Here is a 19031-nt window from a genome sequence, read left to right on the forward strand (position 1 = left end):
TGTGTTATAATGTGTTCCAGATCCAATGAAAGGGTTAAAATCAACTCAAGCGCAAAATAAGGCACTGCAATACAATGTGCTTTACATGACACGGTAAGAACAGGACTTCAACATATAACAAGGTCATAGGTCACGTAAACCTTTGCAAGGTCTGTGAGTGATTAACCCCTTAAGGACCAAACTTCTGGAATAAAAGGGAATCATGACATGTCACACATGTCATGTGTCCTTAAGGGGTTAAAGCATGTACTCAAAGTCTGATGTCTTTGGTACATCGACTGCTAGATGAAAATTAGACCTTTTTGGGAATAAGGAAAAGAATGAAATAAGAAAATGAATAAAGCTTATCACTGAATTCCTATCTCCAATTTCATTATGCTTATGCAAGATTCGCAAAGTACCGTAAACCACTATTATTGGTGCTATTCAACAATGTGAAAATGTAAAAACAAATAAACAACTCCCCCTTTCCCAAAAACTCAGCATAGCTAGATTGCAGACTGCCTTTGATTGCATGTGTGGGGATTAATGCCTTAAACAGAATCCTGTATTACAGACATTGTTCTGGAGTTTATTATCTCTTCACAGTGCTCCTATGTTTGCACAAAGGAGACTTTCCATGCTAGGGGATTGTTATTCCAGGATAGAACACAGAAAACATCATGCGCAGGAAGCAAGGGCTTTTGCCCTACAAGCAAAAACACAAGTGCTAGGTGCCACACTACGGACCATAGAGGGGCGGGGAAAGTGCAGACAGACAACCTACTCCTCCGTACCATCTCTCTCCCAGAGGTGCTTGCTCTACGATCAAGGCTTAAAACAAACAAAGTAAAAAGGTCAAGTACTCTGTATCTGTATGGTGGATTTGCCTTATAAAAATGCACCTTTGAGACTCTGTGGCTTTAAAAGCACAAAATGTTCAAGTAAAACAGGTGCTAATTTTAGTATTCATCCATTGTAGTCTCGAAGAACAGGTTTCGGACATCCAGTATTGAGGCCAATTCCAAAATCTGTTTCTGAAGGTGAAGGTTTTCTATCATCTCATCCCGTGGCAGAGGAGGGTACGTTTCTGGATAATTCCTAGTTTCCTGTTACATGAAATGCAGATGTAATTAGTATCTGGAATACGGTCTGAGCAGGTATTTTTTAATTTTTAGAAAAATATGTTATCAATATAGTAGATTTGCACTGAAGTTATGTTATACTTTTAGCTGACATATGGTAAGTAACCTTTTAAACAAGTGACATTTTAAACATGACAAAAAAAATATATACCGTTTTTGTCAACATTTTTTCATGGCTTCCCCAAGTCAGCAATTTGAGTATCAGCTAATCACCAATACATTTAACTTGTTCTCAAATAAAAGGAACCCAACAAAAAGACAAGAAATACAGACACCAGGTCAATACAAGATTTCAAGCAGGTGCAGCACAGAATGTACGAGAAGGAAATGCAGAATTGTTCTTACACAAGTGAATAAATTACAATAAATATGGAATCTTTTCGAATCTATTCACAATGTATTGAAACAAAATAAATGACAGAAATGTGTACTATTGTGCATTCTAGTGCTTTTTATTCCACTAAGCTAGTACTACTTATAGTTATTGATGTGATGACTACAGAAAAGGAGACATGTAAGCCTTCAAGTATAGCACTTATTTCTGGTGCAGAAAAATATGGATTGAAAATTGACTTTTGAGTTGGCAAGCTGGGTTTAAGCCCATCTTAAAATAAGGTACTGCGCACATAACCCATTTATAATTAAATAGAATTGTCAGCTTACCCTAAAACTCTTGTGCATCCTTAAAGTCGCTGAACAAAATATGAAACGCGTAAGAAGCAAACGTAAGAATTCGTCACCAAAAAACTGGAGGAAAGCTTGATCTGTGGGAGAGAAAACCCTTTAAAATATTTCAAATATAACAGTCTATGCTTCTAAACAACAACGAGCAAATACAGTGCTGTATTATAAGGCACTGAATCTTTGTAAGATGCTTTCCCCTCCCCACCTCCGAGATATCTAGGGATTGCATAAAGCCATAAACACTTTAACAAGAAGGCAGACAATTATTACATTACAGATCAAAACTGATTTGAATAAAATTCATACTTCCCAGTACTGATGCATTCTAAATTATTCCATTATTACTTTTTTTTTTTTTTTTACATTTTACTAGGTTCCATGGAATTATTATTTTTTATTTTTTTTTTAAATTAAAAATTTTGGGATGACTAATGCAAGTTTCACCTAACCACTTTAAAAAAATAAAAACAAATAGATACATTTAAGTGTATAGCTTGCACACATGCATCCTTCACACTTAAAGCCATAATACAGAGAAAATAAGACGAAATAATAACAACTGAGATAATGTCATATATTTACACGCATGAAAGTACAGTAAGCATGAATGTGGAGATACCACGGTTACATGTGGAGTGCTACAGATTTTAGATAATTAACCACAGTCAGAAACTCTTCTTGTTCCAATATTTAATGGCTCAATTTTGTGTGATTAGTGGATGTAACGGATCGCCTGGCACCCCGACTGAGTACCTCCGTTAAAGGATGCTCCTAGCACTTCCTGAGGACTCCAAGCACTGTGGCAGACACCACAATCACCGTATCAGAGAAGCATACGAATCTTCTCAAGCATATGAATGCTGCAGACCGTTGAATAGGAACCATACGAATAGGCTTACACTCCTAGCAGTCAACTGGAACAGCATGCAATCAATCCTTCCCCCAATAATGAGACGACACTTCACTTTGAGGGTTAAACCAGGAACTCTGGACTGGCACATCCAGCCTGGCTTTTATTACGAGTGTTGAGAATACAGGACCGCCCACAGGGAGGGACAAAACAACCAATAGCATAATGGTTAAAACCCCCAGGTTCCCTCCCCTCAGATAACCAGTTAACATAATTATTACAGCCAGGGAAAATACAGTTTTTATACATGTGCTATAACTTTAAAACCATACATCTAATATTCATAACAATTACATATTTGGAATCAATATAAACCCTTAATATAAACCCTCAATATAAACATAAACCCTTCCAAAAATCAGCCAAATCCCTCCACTGGATCAAAAGTTAGCTGGAGGTCCCTTTATGACCGACCGCAAGCACATTTTCCTGCCCAAAACAGTTCCATAGATTTGGGGTGTGCGGTCGGTCAATTTCATGCCGAAAAACGACTAAGTCCCATTTCGAACGGGACTTAGTCTCTGGAGCTGAAAAACGAAATGATGGAGAAGGTAAGGGTCAGCGGTGTTCGGTAAAATGTGTAGCCGATTTCAGTTCCACAGAATCTTTAGCATACACCGCTGACCGCATCTGAATGAACAAAGATGGCCGCCGCCACGTGTTCGTTTGCACGAACTGAGGCCACCCAGCGGTCGGCAATTACCCTGCAGTAACCTCACAGCCTGGGAGGTAAATTGCCTGCACACTTTAACTTCTGGGTGGTCCGCCTGTGTGGTACTTGGTTCAGTAAGCCCTATTTACTGAACCAAGTGGGAGAGAGCCAGGGGCAAGTTATTTTACAGGTCTGGGGACATAGTCTTAAAGGAGCATTGTTCACCACAGTTATAAGATGTCCCCAGACGGTTCTTAAAGGGCCATACACACCCAATAAAAGTCCATATGTTTTCAGGGGCCATAGTCTTAAAGGGTATTGTTACCCAAAGTCTCAATATGTCCCCAGACAGTTCTTAAAGGGCCAGCAGCAGTACAATAAAATACCATTCCCTGTGCTTAAAGGGCCAGCAGTCGCACAATAAAATACAATATGCCCCAAATAACCCAGGGGCCATAGTCAGCAGGTAGGAGGTGGGCAAACAGGCTTCTCCAGGGCCCAGTGGCGAGGTTGGTTTCGCCACAGTGGATAAATAATGTAAAGTTCTCTGGGTAAGAGTGCTATATTGGAACAATTGAACAAACAACACCTCAATCTTTAAAAAAATTAAAATAAAATAAACAATCTTTACCTATGGATCGAGAGTGTGTCAGAAGTTGAGCAATGTCTCTGTTGATTTTTTGGAGGTGAGCTTGACACTTATCCCACAGTCCTTTGCGCATGCTTGACAAACCAGAGATGAAGAGAAAGGCCATGAGCGGGTTGTTCAGGAACAAGGTAAAGAGACTACCACGTTGTGAGTGATCTATAAAAAGAAGAAAAAAAAATCAAGATGCACATGTGTGATGATGTGGAGCCCAAATAGTGTGTTGTCTAATCCAAATCATGTTTTGCTCAGAAACACTGACCTTTTTTTCTTTTCAGATTATTATAAATAGTTTGATTAAATGTTTTTTTAAACTGCATAACTGCTGCAGGAAAAGGCAGTGGTGAAAGTGTCAGCTAACTGCTTTCAGTCTGTCACAGCTGCCATTGTTGGTATGAGCTGGCATGGCTAGAAGGAAGTGCTTTGAGGATCCAAGCACTTTGGGTGGGTCTGGGCATTGATGGGTTGAGGACCCTCATATAATGATAAATTGCGAAAAAAAAATAATAATGACGATTTAACACTGAATGGAAGGCAAACAATCCTTTGCCTTTACTGGCTCCAGCTTGTTGTTGAACCCCCTACCCTTTTGGACCGGTGAGGTCAACCGGATCTCCCTGGAGAGCAGTACCAATCCCTGCTGAGAGACTAGGCTGCCGAGGCTTACTTCCCAAGGTGGCCACTGCAATGCGGCCTAAAGTCACACATGCATCTGCGATCCAGGCCTACGATGTGGAGCTAATTAATCTGGCCTTTAAGTGACTCACAATTACTACTACATGTGAAGAGTTCAAGCACAAATGGAAGCCGCTTGCCTACAACCACTGGACTTCTAATATGCTCTGACCTGCTGTGGACAGCTTTACTGAGATACCACCTGAACTGAAGCAGGGAGGAAAGCTAAGGCGTATGCTCCAAGTCCCGAGGGCCTACAACTCCAGGAAACAAACACACTCCACAGTTGGTTCGAGTAGGAGGCTAAGGCGGACGCATCAGTACCATAGGCCCGATTTTAACCAATACTCACCTAGGCCACAATGCAGACAGAGACAACTCCACAGGTATGGCTCACTTCCTTGGGTTACCCACAATAACAGACCCTGGGTTCCTGTTCTGATCGCTGACTGAGGTTGAACTTGTGAGAAAAATTTGCTTGATTGTATAAAATTTTGGGGCGGGTGGGGCAACTTTTCAGGGGCCTTGGGTCACCTTACTCATGATGACGTAAATTTTGCCTGGTGGGCATTGGATAAGCTTTTACCTGCAATAGCCACTCCGTTTCTTATTAGTAGTTACTTTACTTTTACTTTTTTTATTTTGCGGTTTGCTCCCAGTGGCATTATTATTTACCTAGAGTGATCTGAACTACCATAGTTTATCTTGTTTCATTAATATAAAAAGTGCTGTATCACTTATGACGTTCTCTGCTATATTTGTGACTATACGTAATATAACGGCCTATGTAAGTTTGTATGACTAACTAAGCACACCTAAAATAAAGAATGTCAAAAATAAATATACACTGAATTGAAACAGCACCACAGGACTCCAAGCACTATAACCAATTTAATGAGATGAAATGTGTCCATTTAAGGAAATCTTAAAATCCTTGTCAGGGATATCGGTCCAAAAAAAAAAAAAAAAAAAAAAAAAAAGGAATTGCCATTCCTGTTTAACCCCTTAAGGACACATGACGTGTGTGACATGTCATGATTCCCTTTTATTCCAGAAGTTTGGTCCTTAAGGGGTTAATAGCCAGATTAATAAGTCAAATGATACTATTCCATTCTTACATCCCTACAAAATTTAAGTTCTATTACAGAACTGGCAATAACGTGCTCCCAAGGTGGAGCAGGAGCTATTGTGTTGTGTTGTGTTTGGAGCAGAGACCATATTAAATCATGCCTTGTTTAACTTCAGGTTCCTATAGAGATCAGTGATTGGAGAAAAAGCAAAAAGCTGTAAGAAGCTAGCAGTATACAAACAATTCACTATACAGCTCTCATTTTTATATATTCCTCACACTTATTTTCCTATGATATTCCGACCCTCGAGAATACACTGGCCTACTGCCCTTATATCTAGACGTATAAGAACTGTGTGTTCCATGGAATTATATATCAGAACCCCTTCTGTGCGAACAAAATTCAAAACTAGAGGCAGAGACACACGAAAGGCTATCTGAATTAAATGACCAGACACTAGCTTACACGTTGTGAAATACAATATAAAACGCCGTACCTTGCAAAGCCTTTGGATACGCCGTAGGAGAAAGCAAGCAAACCAGAGGCTGGCCAAACAAATTGGTAAAATTCTAAAAAACAAACAGAAACACAATTAATTGTACTGTAATAAAATTTGAATTATTCCTCTAATTTAGATTTCTAAGCTCCAGATGTTCTTTTGTCAAACACATGGTTACATGGATAATGCAAGTGAATTCAGGATTTACAATTAGCCCTCCCTGGGAAGGGGAGGTTAGGGGGAATTGTAATAATTAGATTTTGACAAAATGCTCGGGGAGGGCACCATAACCACTAATGCAAGCTGTAGTGGTTGTTTGGTTACTTGGAGTGTTTCTTTAAAAACAAATCCAGGGACTGACATACAATCTAGTCTACTGAATAATATTAAACTGCATTTAAGGTCAAGATCTTATGGTTACCAACTTATAGGGAATCTATACTGACTTACCTGACACTCCGTTCCCCTACAGCAATCTTGTTACAGAGGTGGTTGTTACACTTTAGTAACACCAACATCTGATTTGCCCATGCTCTCTTGCAGTAATCACAGATTTTCTCTGCTTGGTGACACTTACCAAGTAAGGCAATCCCCCTCGATGGACACGAACAGGCTGGCTTCGTTGCCTGCATGCTACTGAAAAAAGTTGTGTCAGCCACCTAATCCTATACTCCCTAACCAGAACTTACAGTGCTGGCTAAGGAGGTACCATAGAAACCACAGTATGTGCACTCTGGTTGCTATGGGTGGAGATCAGTACTGCCTGTGGGTGGTCTTTACTGCTCTCCTTGATAAATTAATTATTCAGCCTAGAGTCTATGCCAGGAACTAGTTAAAAAAGGTGGGACAAAAAATATTAAAATTATTTTTTTTTATCCTAATCCACATATTTGCTAGAAAAACTGCTAGCACATTGTAGAGATGAAATTTTATGCTCTTTTAAAAGACCTTAGAAATTAAAAAAATAAGTTTAAAAGCTATTTACCTAGTTTTCTGAGCCCTGCAGGAGAAGCACGCTCCACCTACAAAGATGTCAGCATGCCATAGAGAAGCAGATAGGCATGCAGGACAAGTGCTGTTCTCCTCCAATGAAATGCCGCTATCAGCAGCAATGCATTTCAGGACCCAGTTTTACTTGGTCCTGGCATAGGAATCACCTCTGGTGGCTGTCATGAAGACAGCCAGTAGAGATTTATTTAACCCTGCAATGTCAACATTCTGCAAAACTGCACCCAGACCACTTAACGGACAAGATGTGGTCTGGATGACTTCAGTGGTTCTTTGAAAAGAAGAAAAAGGACCTACAAATAAAGAGATTTAAATGGCAGAGAGTAAAGAATCTTCACTGACTAAGTCTCCAGGATTTAAATTGATGAAGTGCCACATTGGCACATAACAAGCAGGCATACTCCTATCTGGCCAGTGTGCACCCCTTTTTTGTTCAATTTTAAATGAAGAAATAAAAAGCAAAATAAGCCTTTTCTTTTGAAAATCGGGACGTTTGCAGCATGCTTGTACTTCAAGGAACATACCAAATGATTTTACACGAAACGTATGCATTTAAAATTCACGCTGGATTTCAGCACAGAGAAATATTATAATGAACACTGTGAAATTGTATTACTTGCGATCATATTTTTATATGACAGATTATTAAAACGCTTGCAAAAAGGAATAAATACTTAGTAATAAAGAAACCCATCAGTAGTTGATTTTTGTATGCCTGTAAAACAACTTATTCCATTATCTACTGGGACCTGCCAGACTCTGATCCATGCCTGCTGTAATGAATGTAAAGTTGCTAAATTGGCAAACCTCCATGTCTGTCACGTTAAATACAAGTAGGGCAGGAGGCGAGGCTGCTAGGAGCAGTTGGTGTCACAGCTGTGGAAAGTTTCACCCCAGACAATACCATCTAACTAGCGGTTTGGTGCCCAAAACAGGAAGCTGTAACGGCTGCAAGCCTCTTACATTTCATTGTAATATCTTGCCTTAACTCTTCAGTGACAACAAAGGGTTAGAAACAAAACTAGACCTCAGTACAAAATGTATATTATGTATACCTATATACGCACACACATACTGTATAGGTGCACACCAATTACAATGTGTATTTTGTCATTGACTTTGCTAAATAAATAAAAATTATTTTATTTAAGGTGTATTTGAGAAATCAGACTACACACCAAAATCACTTAATTAAGCTAAATTTGCTTTGGTGCGTCTGGATGATATTTAATTTACATTTTCAGCACTATTTTCAGTACTTCCAAAAAGAGAGGCCCATTAAGCATGCTTTCAAGGCTGACATCAATTATCACAGAATGATGGGAACATAATTTGCATGCAAAAGCATTATTCTCACTACAGAACTACCCAAAACAGTATGGCTCCTCCTCCATGTGTCCATAGTTTATTTTTTTTTATTTTTTTTGTAAGAACAAGAAACCCATAACAAACAAACATTGAGAAATTGAGCACCAATATGTATTTTTTCAACCCCAAACACCTTGTACTTGTACAGTAAATCCTTAGAGGATTATTTATAACGCTGATAACATAATAGCAACAACAAACACACACACACACTATATTGACAAAAGTATTGGGACATACCTCTTAATTATTTAATTCAGGTGTTTCAATCAGGCTTATTGCCACAGGTGTATAAAAGCAAGCACCAAGCCATACAGTCTACATTTACAAAAAAACAGGCTGTTCTGAATATCTCTGAGAATTCAAGTGTGGTAATGTGATAAGATGCCATCTTTGCAATGAGTCAGTTTGTGATATTTTATCTTTTCTATACATTCCCACAGTCAACTGTAGATAGTGTTACTGGAAAGTGGAAGCATTTAGGAACAGCAGCAACTCAGCCACTAAGCAGAAGACCATGTTAAGTCACAGAGCGGGGTCACAAAGTGCATGGTGTGTAAAAGTCATCAACGTTCGGCTGATTCCACAGCTTAAGAGTTCCAAACGTCCACTAGCATTAATATCAGCACAGGAATTGTGTGGCAGGAGCTTTGTGGAATGGGTTTCCATGGGCGAGCAGCTGCACGCAAGCCCCACATCACCAAGTACTATGTTAAGTGTCAGATAGAGTGGTGTAAAGCATGCCGCCACTGGACTCTGAAGCAATGGAAACATGTTCTGCGGAGTGTCGAATCACGCTTTTCTGTTTGGTAGTCTGATAGGCACATTTGGGTTTGGCTGTTGCCAGGATTACGTTACCTGCCTGGCTGAATTGTGCCAACTGTAAAGTTTGGTGGAGGAGGGATAATGGTATAGGGCTGTTTTTCAAGGGTTGGGCTAGGCACCTTAATTTCCAGTGGATGGAACTCTTGATGCTTCAGCATAACAAGGTATTTTAGGCAATGCTATGCTTCCAGCTTTTTGGAAACAGTTTGGGGAAGGCCCTTTTCTATTCCAGCATTACTGTGCCCCAGTACACAAAGCAAGGTCCATAAAGACATGGTTGGATGAGTTTGGTGTGGAAGAACTTGACTGGCCTGCAGAGCCCTGACCTCAACCCCATGGAACATCTTTGGGATGAACTGGAACGGAGACTGCGAGTGAGGCCTTCTCGTCCAACATCAGTGACTGATCACACAAATGCTCTACTGGATGAAGGGACAAAGATTCCCACAGAAACACTTCAAAATTCGGTGAAAAGCCTTCCCAGAAGAGTGGAAGCTGTTCTAGCTGCAAAGGGTGGACCAACTACTATATTAATGTCTATGTAATTAGAATGCAATGTCAGAAAAGTCTCTGTTGTTAAAACGGTCAGGTGTCCCAATACTTTTGTCATATAGCGTATGTATTATACACACACATATACACACTTAATTTTTTAGGTCCTTTAAGGTATGGGAGTCTGTAAGTCTGAACTACCTAGCTGGATTCCTAATTAGTTAATTTTTAGTCATGACCTCATGCTCACTATTATCATTTGCAAAGAAACATGCTGCAATACCTTATAGGCCACACTGTTGGAAGAGTCCACAATGACAAATAAGGGTTTCCTGGTGAATGGGTAGAGATCGCCTGGATGGAGGCTGTAAAGAACAAAATAATTAGGGTACATGTAAGGCAACACATCTATGCCAGTCTGATGACCTTACCTTAAACAGCAGTAATCTGCTTAAACAGGCATTTAATTGGGGTCCTATTGTCTTTAGAGAAAGGCAGTTGCTATGAGAAAGTGTTGAAAAGAACCAATAGAACCTATATAGGCTTCCATGCACTGTTGTGGTACTGTGGAATCCTACCACTTAAAACTTCATGCAATAGGTGTTTTTGACAACACAACAGGACACCTCATAATTAATGGAACATTATATATATATAAAAAAGTAGTTTGAACTCTATTCATAGTCTTTATTTAATACATACCTCTGAATTTTACAATACTTTGTAGATTTTTTTTTAAATTATTAATTTTAAAAAATGCAGAAGACACATCAACTGAGATTTATATGTGGTATCTGCCTCTTTCAGTGTTTCTTTCTCTGGCTCTGCTTCTTCTCCCCAACTCCTCTCTGTTGGTGTCCCTCAAGGTTCAGTCCTTGGTCCCCTACTGTTCTCCATCTATACTGCATCACTTAATAAACTCATTAGCTCCTTTGGCTTCCAATATCATTTCTATGCAGATGACACGCAAATCTACCTGTCCTCTTCTGATCGCTCCCCGTCCCTCTTGACTAGTGTCTCTGACTGCCTCTCTGCTGTTTCTAACTGGATGGCTGCCCACTTCCTTAAACTAAACTTGACCAAAACGGAAATTCTGGTCTTTCCTCCCTCAAGTGTTGTTACTCCTGTGTCTGTCTCCCTCCAAGTCAATGGTGCTACCATCAGCTCCACCACGCAGGCTCGCTGCCTAGGTGTTCTCTTTCACCCAGACCTCTCCTTCAAGCCTCATGTTCACTCTATCGCCAAATCCTGTCATTTCCATCTCAAAAACATTGCGCGCATCCGCCCCTACTTAACGCCAGATGCGACTAAGGTGTTGGTCCATTCCACTGTACTTTCTCGCCTTGACTACTGTAATCCGCTTCTCAGTGGTCTTACGTGCTCCCAACTTGCGCCGTTACAGTCCATAATGAATGCGGCGGCGAGGCTCATCTTCCTGTCCGCCCGCACCTCCCATGCCTCACCCTTCTGTCAGTCCCTACATTGGCTTCCGATAAAATATAGAGCTCAATTTAAAATTCTGGTTCTGGTTCAAATCTCTACATAATGCTGCTCCCACCTATCTATCCTCCCTTATACACAAGTATGTCCCGTCTAGGCCCTTACGATCTGCTGAAGACTTACGTCTATCTTCTGTCCGTACTCCCACCTCTGATGCTCGCCTTCAAGACTTCTCGAGGGCTGCACCGTTCCTGTGGAACTCGCTTCCCTCCTCCGTTAGATGCTCACCCAGTCTCCACTCCTTCAAAAAATCATTAAAAACCCACTTCTTCATAAAAGCGTATCAATTAAACTCTTAATAGCTCCCAACTGATTCCTCTTCTGCAACTGTCACTAGTCTAATACTATGCTTACCTTTTGTGTAATTTTACCCCACTCCCTCTAGCATGTAAGCTCAATGAGCAGGGCCCTCAACCCCTCTGTTCCTGTGTGTCCAACGTGTCTGGTTACAACTACATGTCTGTTCGTCCACCCATTGTAAAGCGCTGCGGAATTTGACGGCGCTCTATAAATAATATAATAATAATAATAATCTGCCTTCACATGTGGTGGGACAGTCCTATCTTACTGACGGTGAGTTCAAGACCTTGATATGAATCCTCGGGCATGTGTCCTTTCCTGACCTATAGAAGAGCTTCTGCCTCTAATCTCAAAAGCTTGATTAAGAAATTACTCTGGCTGACAGTAGAGTGTGGGAGGCTATTTGGCTCAAGGCAGTGTTTCCTCCATACAGGAGGTTGTTCTAAAGGTGGAGGATAATTTCCTTGTGGATAAATTACTGCTATAGTTAGCAATACCTCCTCCTGAAAAGTGTGGGATCCATAGCTTAACTACAGAGTCACATAATGGGACTAAACTGCTGTGTATTTGACATAATGACATTGCAATGCCCCCCACCCACCTTGCCAGATTCTCCCCCTACTTTATCTTTGGTTTTTCTGTTATGTTAGTACTTTATTGCTGTGTGTAATATAAATTGAGAAGTGCCATGTTCTTTTGACTCTGTACCTTTTCATTATGTCCTTCAAAGTATATAAAAAAGTAGCTTTTTTGTTGCAAATTGTCCTAGATCTCCTAAAATGAGATCTTCAGTACACTTATGCGTATGAGTCATAATTTCTTGATGCAAGAATATATATCTGCACTACATATGGGTAGTAATCACAACATGTTATGGGTAATCACAACAGGTTAAGAACCATGTATCAGCTGTATGAACTTGGTAGAATGAGCAGCAAAATAAATTGGGAGGAAGGGGGGATTAAAGCGGTACTGCCATGTCTGAATCTTTTAATCCCCCCTCCCAACTCCACTACATCTAATTGTCCCTCTAGCCACCCACAAATGCCCCATAGCCCCCCATATTACCTATTTTTATTCTTTATTTTCTGTCTGGACCTAGGTCCTGGGCATCGCCATCTTTGTGTGGGTAGATGAAGTCCCTGTGGGACACGTCATCTGCCCACACTAAATAGTGCTGTGAATTTCCTGCGCATGCCCAGTTAAACACTTGGGCATGCGAACGGGAATTTAATCTATTCATTAATTCGTACTGGAGAGTTCTGTGTTAATTGAGCCCTGCCAGATCTGCCAAATTGAGTAGGTCTAATATTTGGAGATAGAGGGCTGAGTGTAGATGCAAAGCAAATCGTGTCACAGACAATTTCCCTGCCCAAGAAGGGGGCAGGTCATTTGGCATGCCAGTGCCAGAAAGACAGGCTGTCCATATACCGGACACATAGTTACATAGCTGAAAAGAGACTTGCGTCCATCAAGTTCAGCCTTCCTCACATTTGTTTTTTGCTGTTGGTCCCAAAGAATGCAAAAAAAAAAACAACAACCCAAAAACAGTTTGAGGCCCTTTCAATTTTGCAACAAACTAGGAAAATAATTCCTGTTTGACCCCAGAATGGCAGTCAGATTAATCCTTGGATCAAGAAGCTATTACCCTACAGTGAAAAATTATATCCTTGAATATTCTGTTTTTGCAAGAATGCATCTAGTTGCTGTTTGAACATCTGTATGGACTCTGATAAAACCACTTCTTCAGGCAGAGAATTCCACATCTTTATTGTTCTTAGAGTAAAAAAAACAAAAAACGTTTCTTTGCCTTAGACGAAATTGTCTTCCAGTCTAAACGAATGACCTCGTGTCCTGTGTAAAGTCCGGTTTGTGAATAGATTTCCACACAATGGTTTGTATTGGCCCCGAATATATTTGTATAATGTTATCATATCCCCTCTCAGGCGACGTTTTTTTTAAACTAAATAGGTTTAAATTTGTTAACCTTTCTTCATAGCTGATATTTTCCATTCCTTTTATTAATTTTGTAGCCCGCCTCTGCACTTTTTCTAGTGCCATAATATCCTTTAGAACAGGTGCCCAAAACTGCACAGCATATTGAAGATGTGGTCTAACCAGTGATTTCTAAAGAGGCAAAATGGAGAATGAATGCCCTTTTTCATGCATGACAATACCTTACTGACCTTAGCCACTGCTGATTGACATTGCACATTGTTGCATAGTTTGTGGTCTACAACAATTCTCAAGTCCTTTTCGTGTGCTGGTATCTCTAATTCGCTTCCGTTAAGGGTATATTTTGCTTGTGCATTCTTTACTCCGAAGTGCATAACTTTGCATTTTTCAACATTAAATTTAATCTGCCATTTGAGCGCCCAGTTCCCCAGTCTATCTAAATCCCTCTGCAGCAAAGTAATATTTTGCTCACATATTACTTTACAGAGTTTTGTATCATCTGCAAACACTGAAACATGACTTTCAATGCTTTTTTCAAGATCATTTATAAACATGTTAAATAGAAGGGGTCCAAGAACAGAACCCTGAGGGACACCACTTGCCACCTCTGTCCAGCTTGAAAATGTACCATTAATGACAACTCTTTGTACTCTATTTTTAAGCCAATGTTTTTCCCAAGAACAAGCATTTTCATCTAGACCGATTTCCTTGAGTTTGAACACTAATCTATTGTGTGGAACTGTATCAAACGCCTTGGCAAAATCCAGATACATCACATCCACTGCAACACCCTGATCTAAAGAATGCAAACAAGTTAGTTTGACATGACCTGTGCTTCATAAAACCCTGCTGATTTTTGCTGATAACACTGAAGATACAATCACGTATGGACTTAAAATGCAGTAAAATAATTCAACATTTTGTGAGTACGCATTTCAACATGTACTTTTCAATACTTTCCATCAGACCAAATTACATTGGAAGACAAGGCAGTTGGGTGATCAGGATTAAGGAAGGCAAACTGTGTGACATGACAACTTTGTTTGATTTGGAAAATATGCCTGTAAAACAATTACCGTATTTACTCGAATCTAATGGAAAATAAAGTTTCCAAAATTTGAATGCACATTAGATTCAATGGTGCATTACATTCGGGGCAAAATTCGAATTTTTCCAGCGAATTCATACAGGTGAATTCAAACAGACACATTTTGGCGAATTCACACAGGCAAATTTTGTTCTTGAAAGAGGGCTTAAGAGAGAATTGACTTAACATGTAACACCAAAATTGATATACCATCAATGTTACTATGGTATATGGCAATAAACATTTTTTTTTTAAATTCTTTATTTTTGTTGTGCATTATGGGTTACAAGCAGGCCTGTTGTGCCACGACAGCAGTTCCAGGCTTATCAACGTAGGCATTGTCATGACAGGTTTAAGCTGCACATTTTTACATAGTAAGTAAGCATGCAATCAACGTTAGCAGTATGCAAATTATTGAAGGTTGTGCTTGTTGAAAAGGTAGGTAGAGGAGAGACAAAGCTGAGGAACAAGTTTGAGGCATACAATCTAAGTTTAAGATAGTATCAGTTAGCTCTTACTAGGCTGAGCAACAAACAGTAATACATTTCACTTTTCCGCCTAGGCGGTGAGTAAATGGTTACACATCGTGCCAGTGCTAAGATATGAGTAACTTGAGCATATAAAGCAGGACATAAAAGCAGTTTCAACATTTAAATGTTACTTCGTTCGCTGAAAATGTCCACCCCATGTCAGCCGGGCAAGGGTCCGCTTCGGCGTGCTGAGTGGCCCATCTGTGCGTTGTGTTGCCTGTGACAGTGATACGGGAGGTTTGGTGATTTTGGCTATAGTTTTGGCCCCTTTGGGCGTCCAAATAAGGAGGCGATGGTTGCTTCTTGGGGCATTTCTACTCCCTGCTGGTGTCTGTCTTGAATGAGGGGAGAGTCCCAATTTAGGTTTATTAAGCTGTCGGGCCCCTGTGGGAGGCTGAGCTGCGTGGTAAGGTAGTCCAAGGCCTTGCTGCCTCTTCTCATCTTTGAGCTGAGCCCTTTGATGTTGAGGATATCAATGCTGCTCTTCCATGGTTTACCGGGTCTTATTCAGGCAGAGTTTGCCATCTGCATCAGACTAGGACCGACGTTGCGCGCCATGCGGTCTCCGCCATCTTGAGAGCGGGTTTCTGCTGGTTCCAAAGCGCTTCTTTGGGTCACAGGGTGGGGGCCGGGATCACTCCCGCCGGCCCAGCGGGGGGGGGGGGGGGGGGGAAACAGGGCCGGACCCGCCTAGCCTCTCGGTTCTGCCGCATCGCTGGTGGGCAGGATAACTGGGCAGCGGCCGTCCACCCAGCTCACCGCCCGGGCGGTCTCCATCCTGTGCGACGGGGATCACCCCACCGAGGGACTAAAACCTCGCGGCAAGCCTCTCCTCGGGACCGGGGTCGTTAAGTTACACCGGTGCACAGCTGTCGGTGGTCAGGTAAAAGTTTTGCCGGTGTTTTAAGGGCTAAAACGGAGTAGCTTTTCAGGAGCTACTCCTCGGTGCGTCCGCTCAGCATGGCGGTCCGGCCCCGCCCCCCGGCAATAAACATTTTCATTGTAGCACAATGTTGTATAGTAGGATCTTCTTTAATAAATGCACATTACATTCGCCAGCCAAAACATTTTTCAGCTTCCAGGGTTCAAAAATTGAGGTGCGCATTAGATTCGAGTAAATACGGTAACTATGACTCCTTCCCTGTTCTTTATCCCCCTTTAGGAAAACCTGGAAAACCTAATGTGGCCTTTATTTATTTGAGCAGTCTTAATGTGCTTCCAACCAGAGATTTATTGGATAAGAAAATTAAAAAATAATCCAAAAATGTGAGGCTATTGAATCTCTTCTTGGTTTGGGACTGATCTGTCTGTGCAAGTATTGCAATGTTAAACTTTTTTAAATCAAAGTATCTTTTTTTATAAAAAATGATTTTAATGTATTTTTGTCATTATCTTTCTTCATTCTTTAAATAATGCATTAAAAGCATAGGGGTTTTAATTTCCTGTTATTGTGTCTATTTCAGAAAGTATGATAATGCTATTTCTAAAATAGCCATAAAGAGCGGAATTTGCACACTAATAAGGTGGATTTCTATTTGAGTCTTTTGATTTGTAAGTGTCATAATGCACATGTATTAAGTACACAGACCAGTAACATGAATACTGGCATGTGGGTCAGTAACATCCATGTATATATGCTAGTGTACAGAGCCAAATTAAGCACACACAAAAACAGATTCAAATGGATTCTATAGGCATCAAAACAACTTCAGCTTAATGAAGCAGTTTGGGTGTATAGATCATGCTCCTGCAGTCTCACTGCTCAGTTCTCTGACATTAAAGGAGATAAATAATTTTTGTTTCTGTCTTTGCTGCCCTACCCACACCTGACACAGCCTACATTAAATTTGAAAAAAACATTTTTAATCAGATCTTAAATTGCTCTATTCCTAACTCTGTAAATTAAAAAATTAAAATGTAATCACACACAGGAAGCTCATGCAAGCTCTAGTCATTAACAGAGTAGGTGATTGGAAATTCTAAATTAAACAGACTGTGCAATAAACAAAGTGTAAACATCAGATCTCTCTTTACAGGAAGTGTTTAGGAAAACTGTGTAAGTCACATGCAGAGAGGTGTGAATGGTGCTCTATAATCACATTGATTTAACTCCTAAATGGCATATAATGGAGCAGTAAGACTGCAGGGGCATGATCTATACACAAAACTGTTTCATTAAGATAAAGTTGTTTTGGTGTCTATAGTATCCTTTAAATATAACCAATGAAGACCCAAAACACCCTATAGAAATGCTATAGCACCCTCACAGGAGTGCACACAAATACATATGAAATACTGTTTCCCTCACCAGTGCATTTCTTTATAAGTCTGATTCCTCTTGTGCAAAGCATCCCCGTTCACAACGTCACGATTACTGTTGGTGAGAACGCCTCCAAAATCATATGGACCTGCAGTGAGGCAGCAACAAGGCACCTTCAGCTTGAAACTTTCCTGCAAAAAGCAGCCTCTGAATCACATTTTGACTTGTGCTGGCTGACATTCTACGTAAATGTGAATCTTGATAACATGCCATCTCCTAAACCAGTGGAATTCCTATACAGAACTTGGGAGTCTACATTAAAAGCAAGGTTATAGTTTATGCCTAAGTCACCATAAACACAGAAGTCATACTAACATGTGTAAAATTTAAATGCATAAAAGTCAGGAGCACCATTCAAGGAACGACAACTTGCACTAATCACAATCAATGACTGTGCAGCAGTCATTGAGTGTTATTTTGTCATGCATACATATCAGTCAATACCTCTTTTTCATGGCATGTCCTGTTTTGCTCTTGCTCTATGGGAGAGTCCATCTTTTTTGATTAAAAGCACTACTTCTCCAACCTGAAGTACAACATGATACACAACTGAGAGCTAGCACTTATTCATGAATCCTGCACAAGTGCGGGGCATCTCAAAATTCTGTTCAAATGGTGCAAGTTCATAAATAAGTTGTGCTTCCAACGAAAAACATCTTAAAGATGATTGTCCCATGAAGCAAGTTTAAGTCAGAAGACACACTGAAAAAAGGTATTAAGATGTGTGTAAAAAAAATAAAATTAATAGACAAAGGAGCTATAACACAAAATATGACAGTTCTGTACAAAAGAATTGCACCCACAAATGTCTTCCAGCTTGTTTTTAAAGTTTATGATAACAGTTGTTGTTATATGTAAATGCATGTTTGTTCTTTATTCTATAAATCCACAAGCAAAAACAAAACACCAACAAATAAACACAAAACCCATGTTTGATTTCTGATCGCTAATGTCAACATCCCTGGTGTTGAAGAACTAGCCACCAGTAAGGTATGATGGGAAACAGTTGAGAAACAACAGGGAGCCGTGATTTACCATTCAAACGCTGACTTAAATCTCAGCAAGGATTCATAGAACATTTGAATCGGCCAGGAGATGCAGAACATTTGTATTTTGTTTATACTAATAAGGATAAATGAAATTTGTAAATCCAAGAGTGTGATTATTTTAAAACAAAGGCATTGTGTTTAATCACAATTATAAGCACACACAAAAGTTCACAGAGAGTAAGACAACAAAGTAAGGAAAAAGAAAAACCACAGAGGACGGGAACAGATATAACAAATTCATTATTTCACAAAATCGAAACATTTGGCATAAGCTTGCAGTTGCCCAGAATATTAACTGCCCAGTTAGAAGTATGGATCAGTTGGTATTTTGTGCGC

The 19031-nt window shown here is 40.1% G+C and overlaps 1 protein-coding gene across 1 annotated transcript in view; it reads right to left on the reverse strand.

Annotated features, from left to right (window-relative positions):
• Positions 1-231: 231 nt before the first annotated feature.
• SCAI (suppressor of cancer cell invasion) overlaps positions 232-19031 on the reverse strand; it is a 134243-nt gene continuing 115443 nt past the window's right edge. The window contains exons 12-17 of the mRNA XM_063432269.1: positions 17635-17734; positions 10237-10318; positions 6258-6330; positions 4002-4175; positions 1788-1888; positions 232-1088 (exon numbers count right to left, since the gene is read on the reverse strand). Of these exons, the coding sequence (XP_063288339.1) occupies positions 942-1088; positions 1788-1888; positions 4002-4175; positions 6258-6330; positions 10237-10318; positions 17635-17734 (677 nt within the window). The 3' untranslated portion in view covers positions 232-941. The remainder of the gene's footprint in view (positions 1089-1787; positions 1889-4001; positions 4176-6257; positions 6331-10236; positions 10319-17634; positions 17735-19031) is intronic.

Source organism: Pelobates fuscus, chromosome 9 (assembly GCF_036172605.1).
Source record: "Pelobates fuscus isolate aPelFus1 chromosome 9, aPelFus1.pri, whole genome shotgun sequence".
NCBI classification, from domain to species: Eukaryota; Metazoa; Chordata; class Amphibia; order Anura; family Pelobatidae; genus Pelobates; species Pelobates fuscus.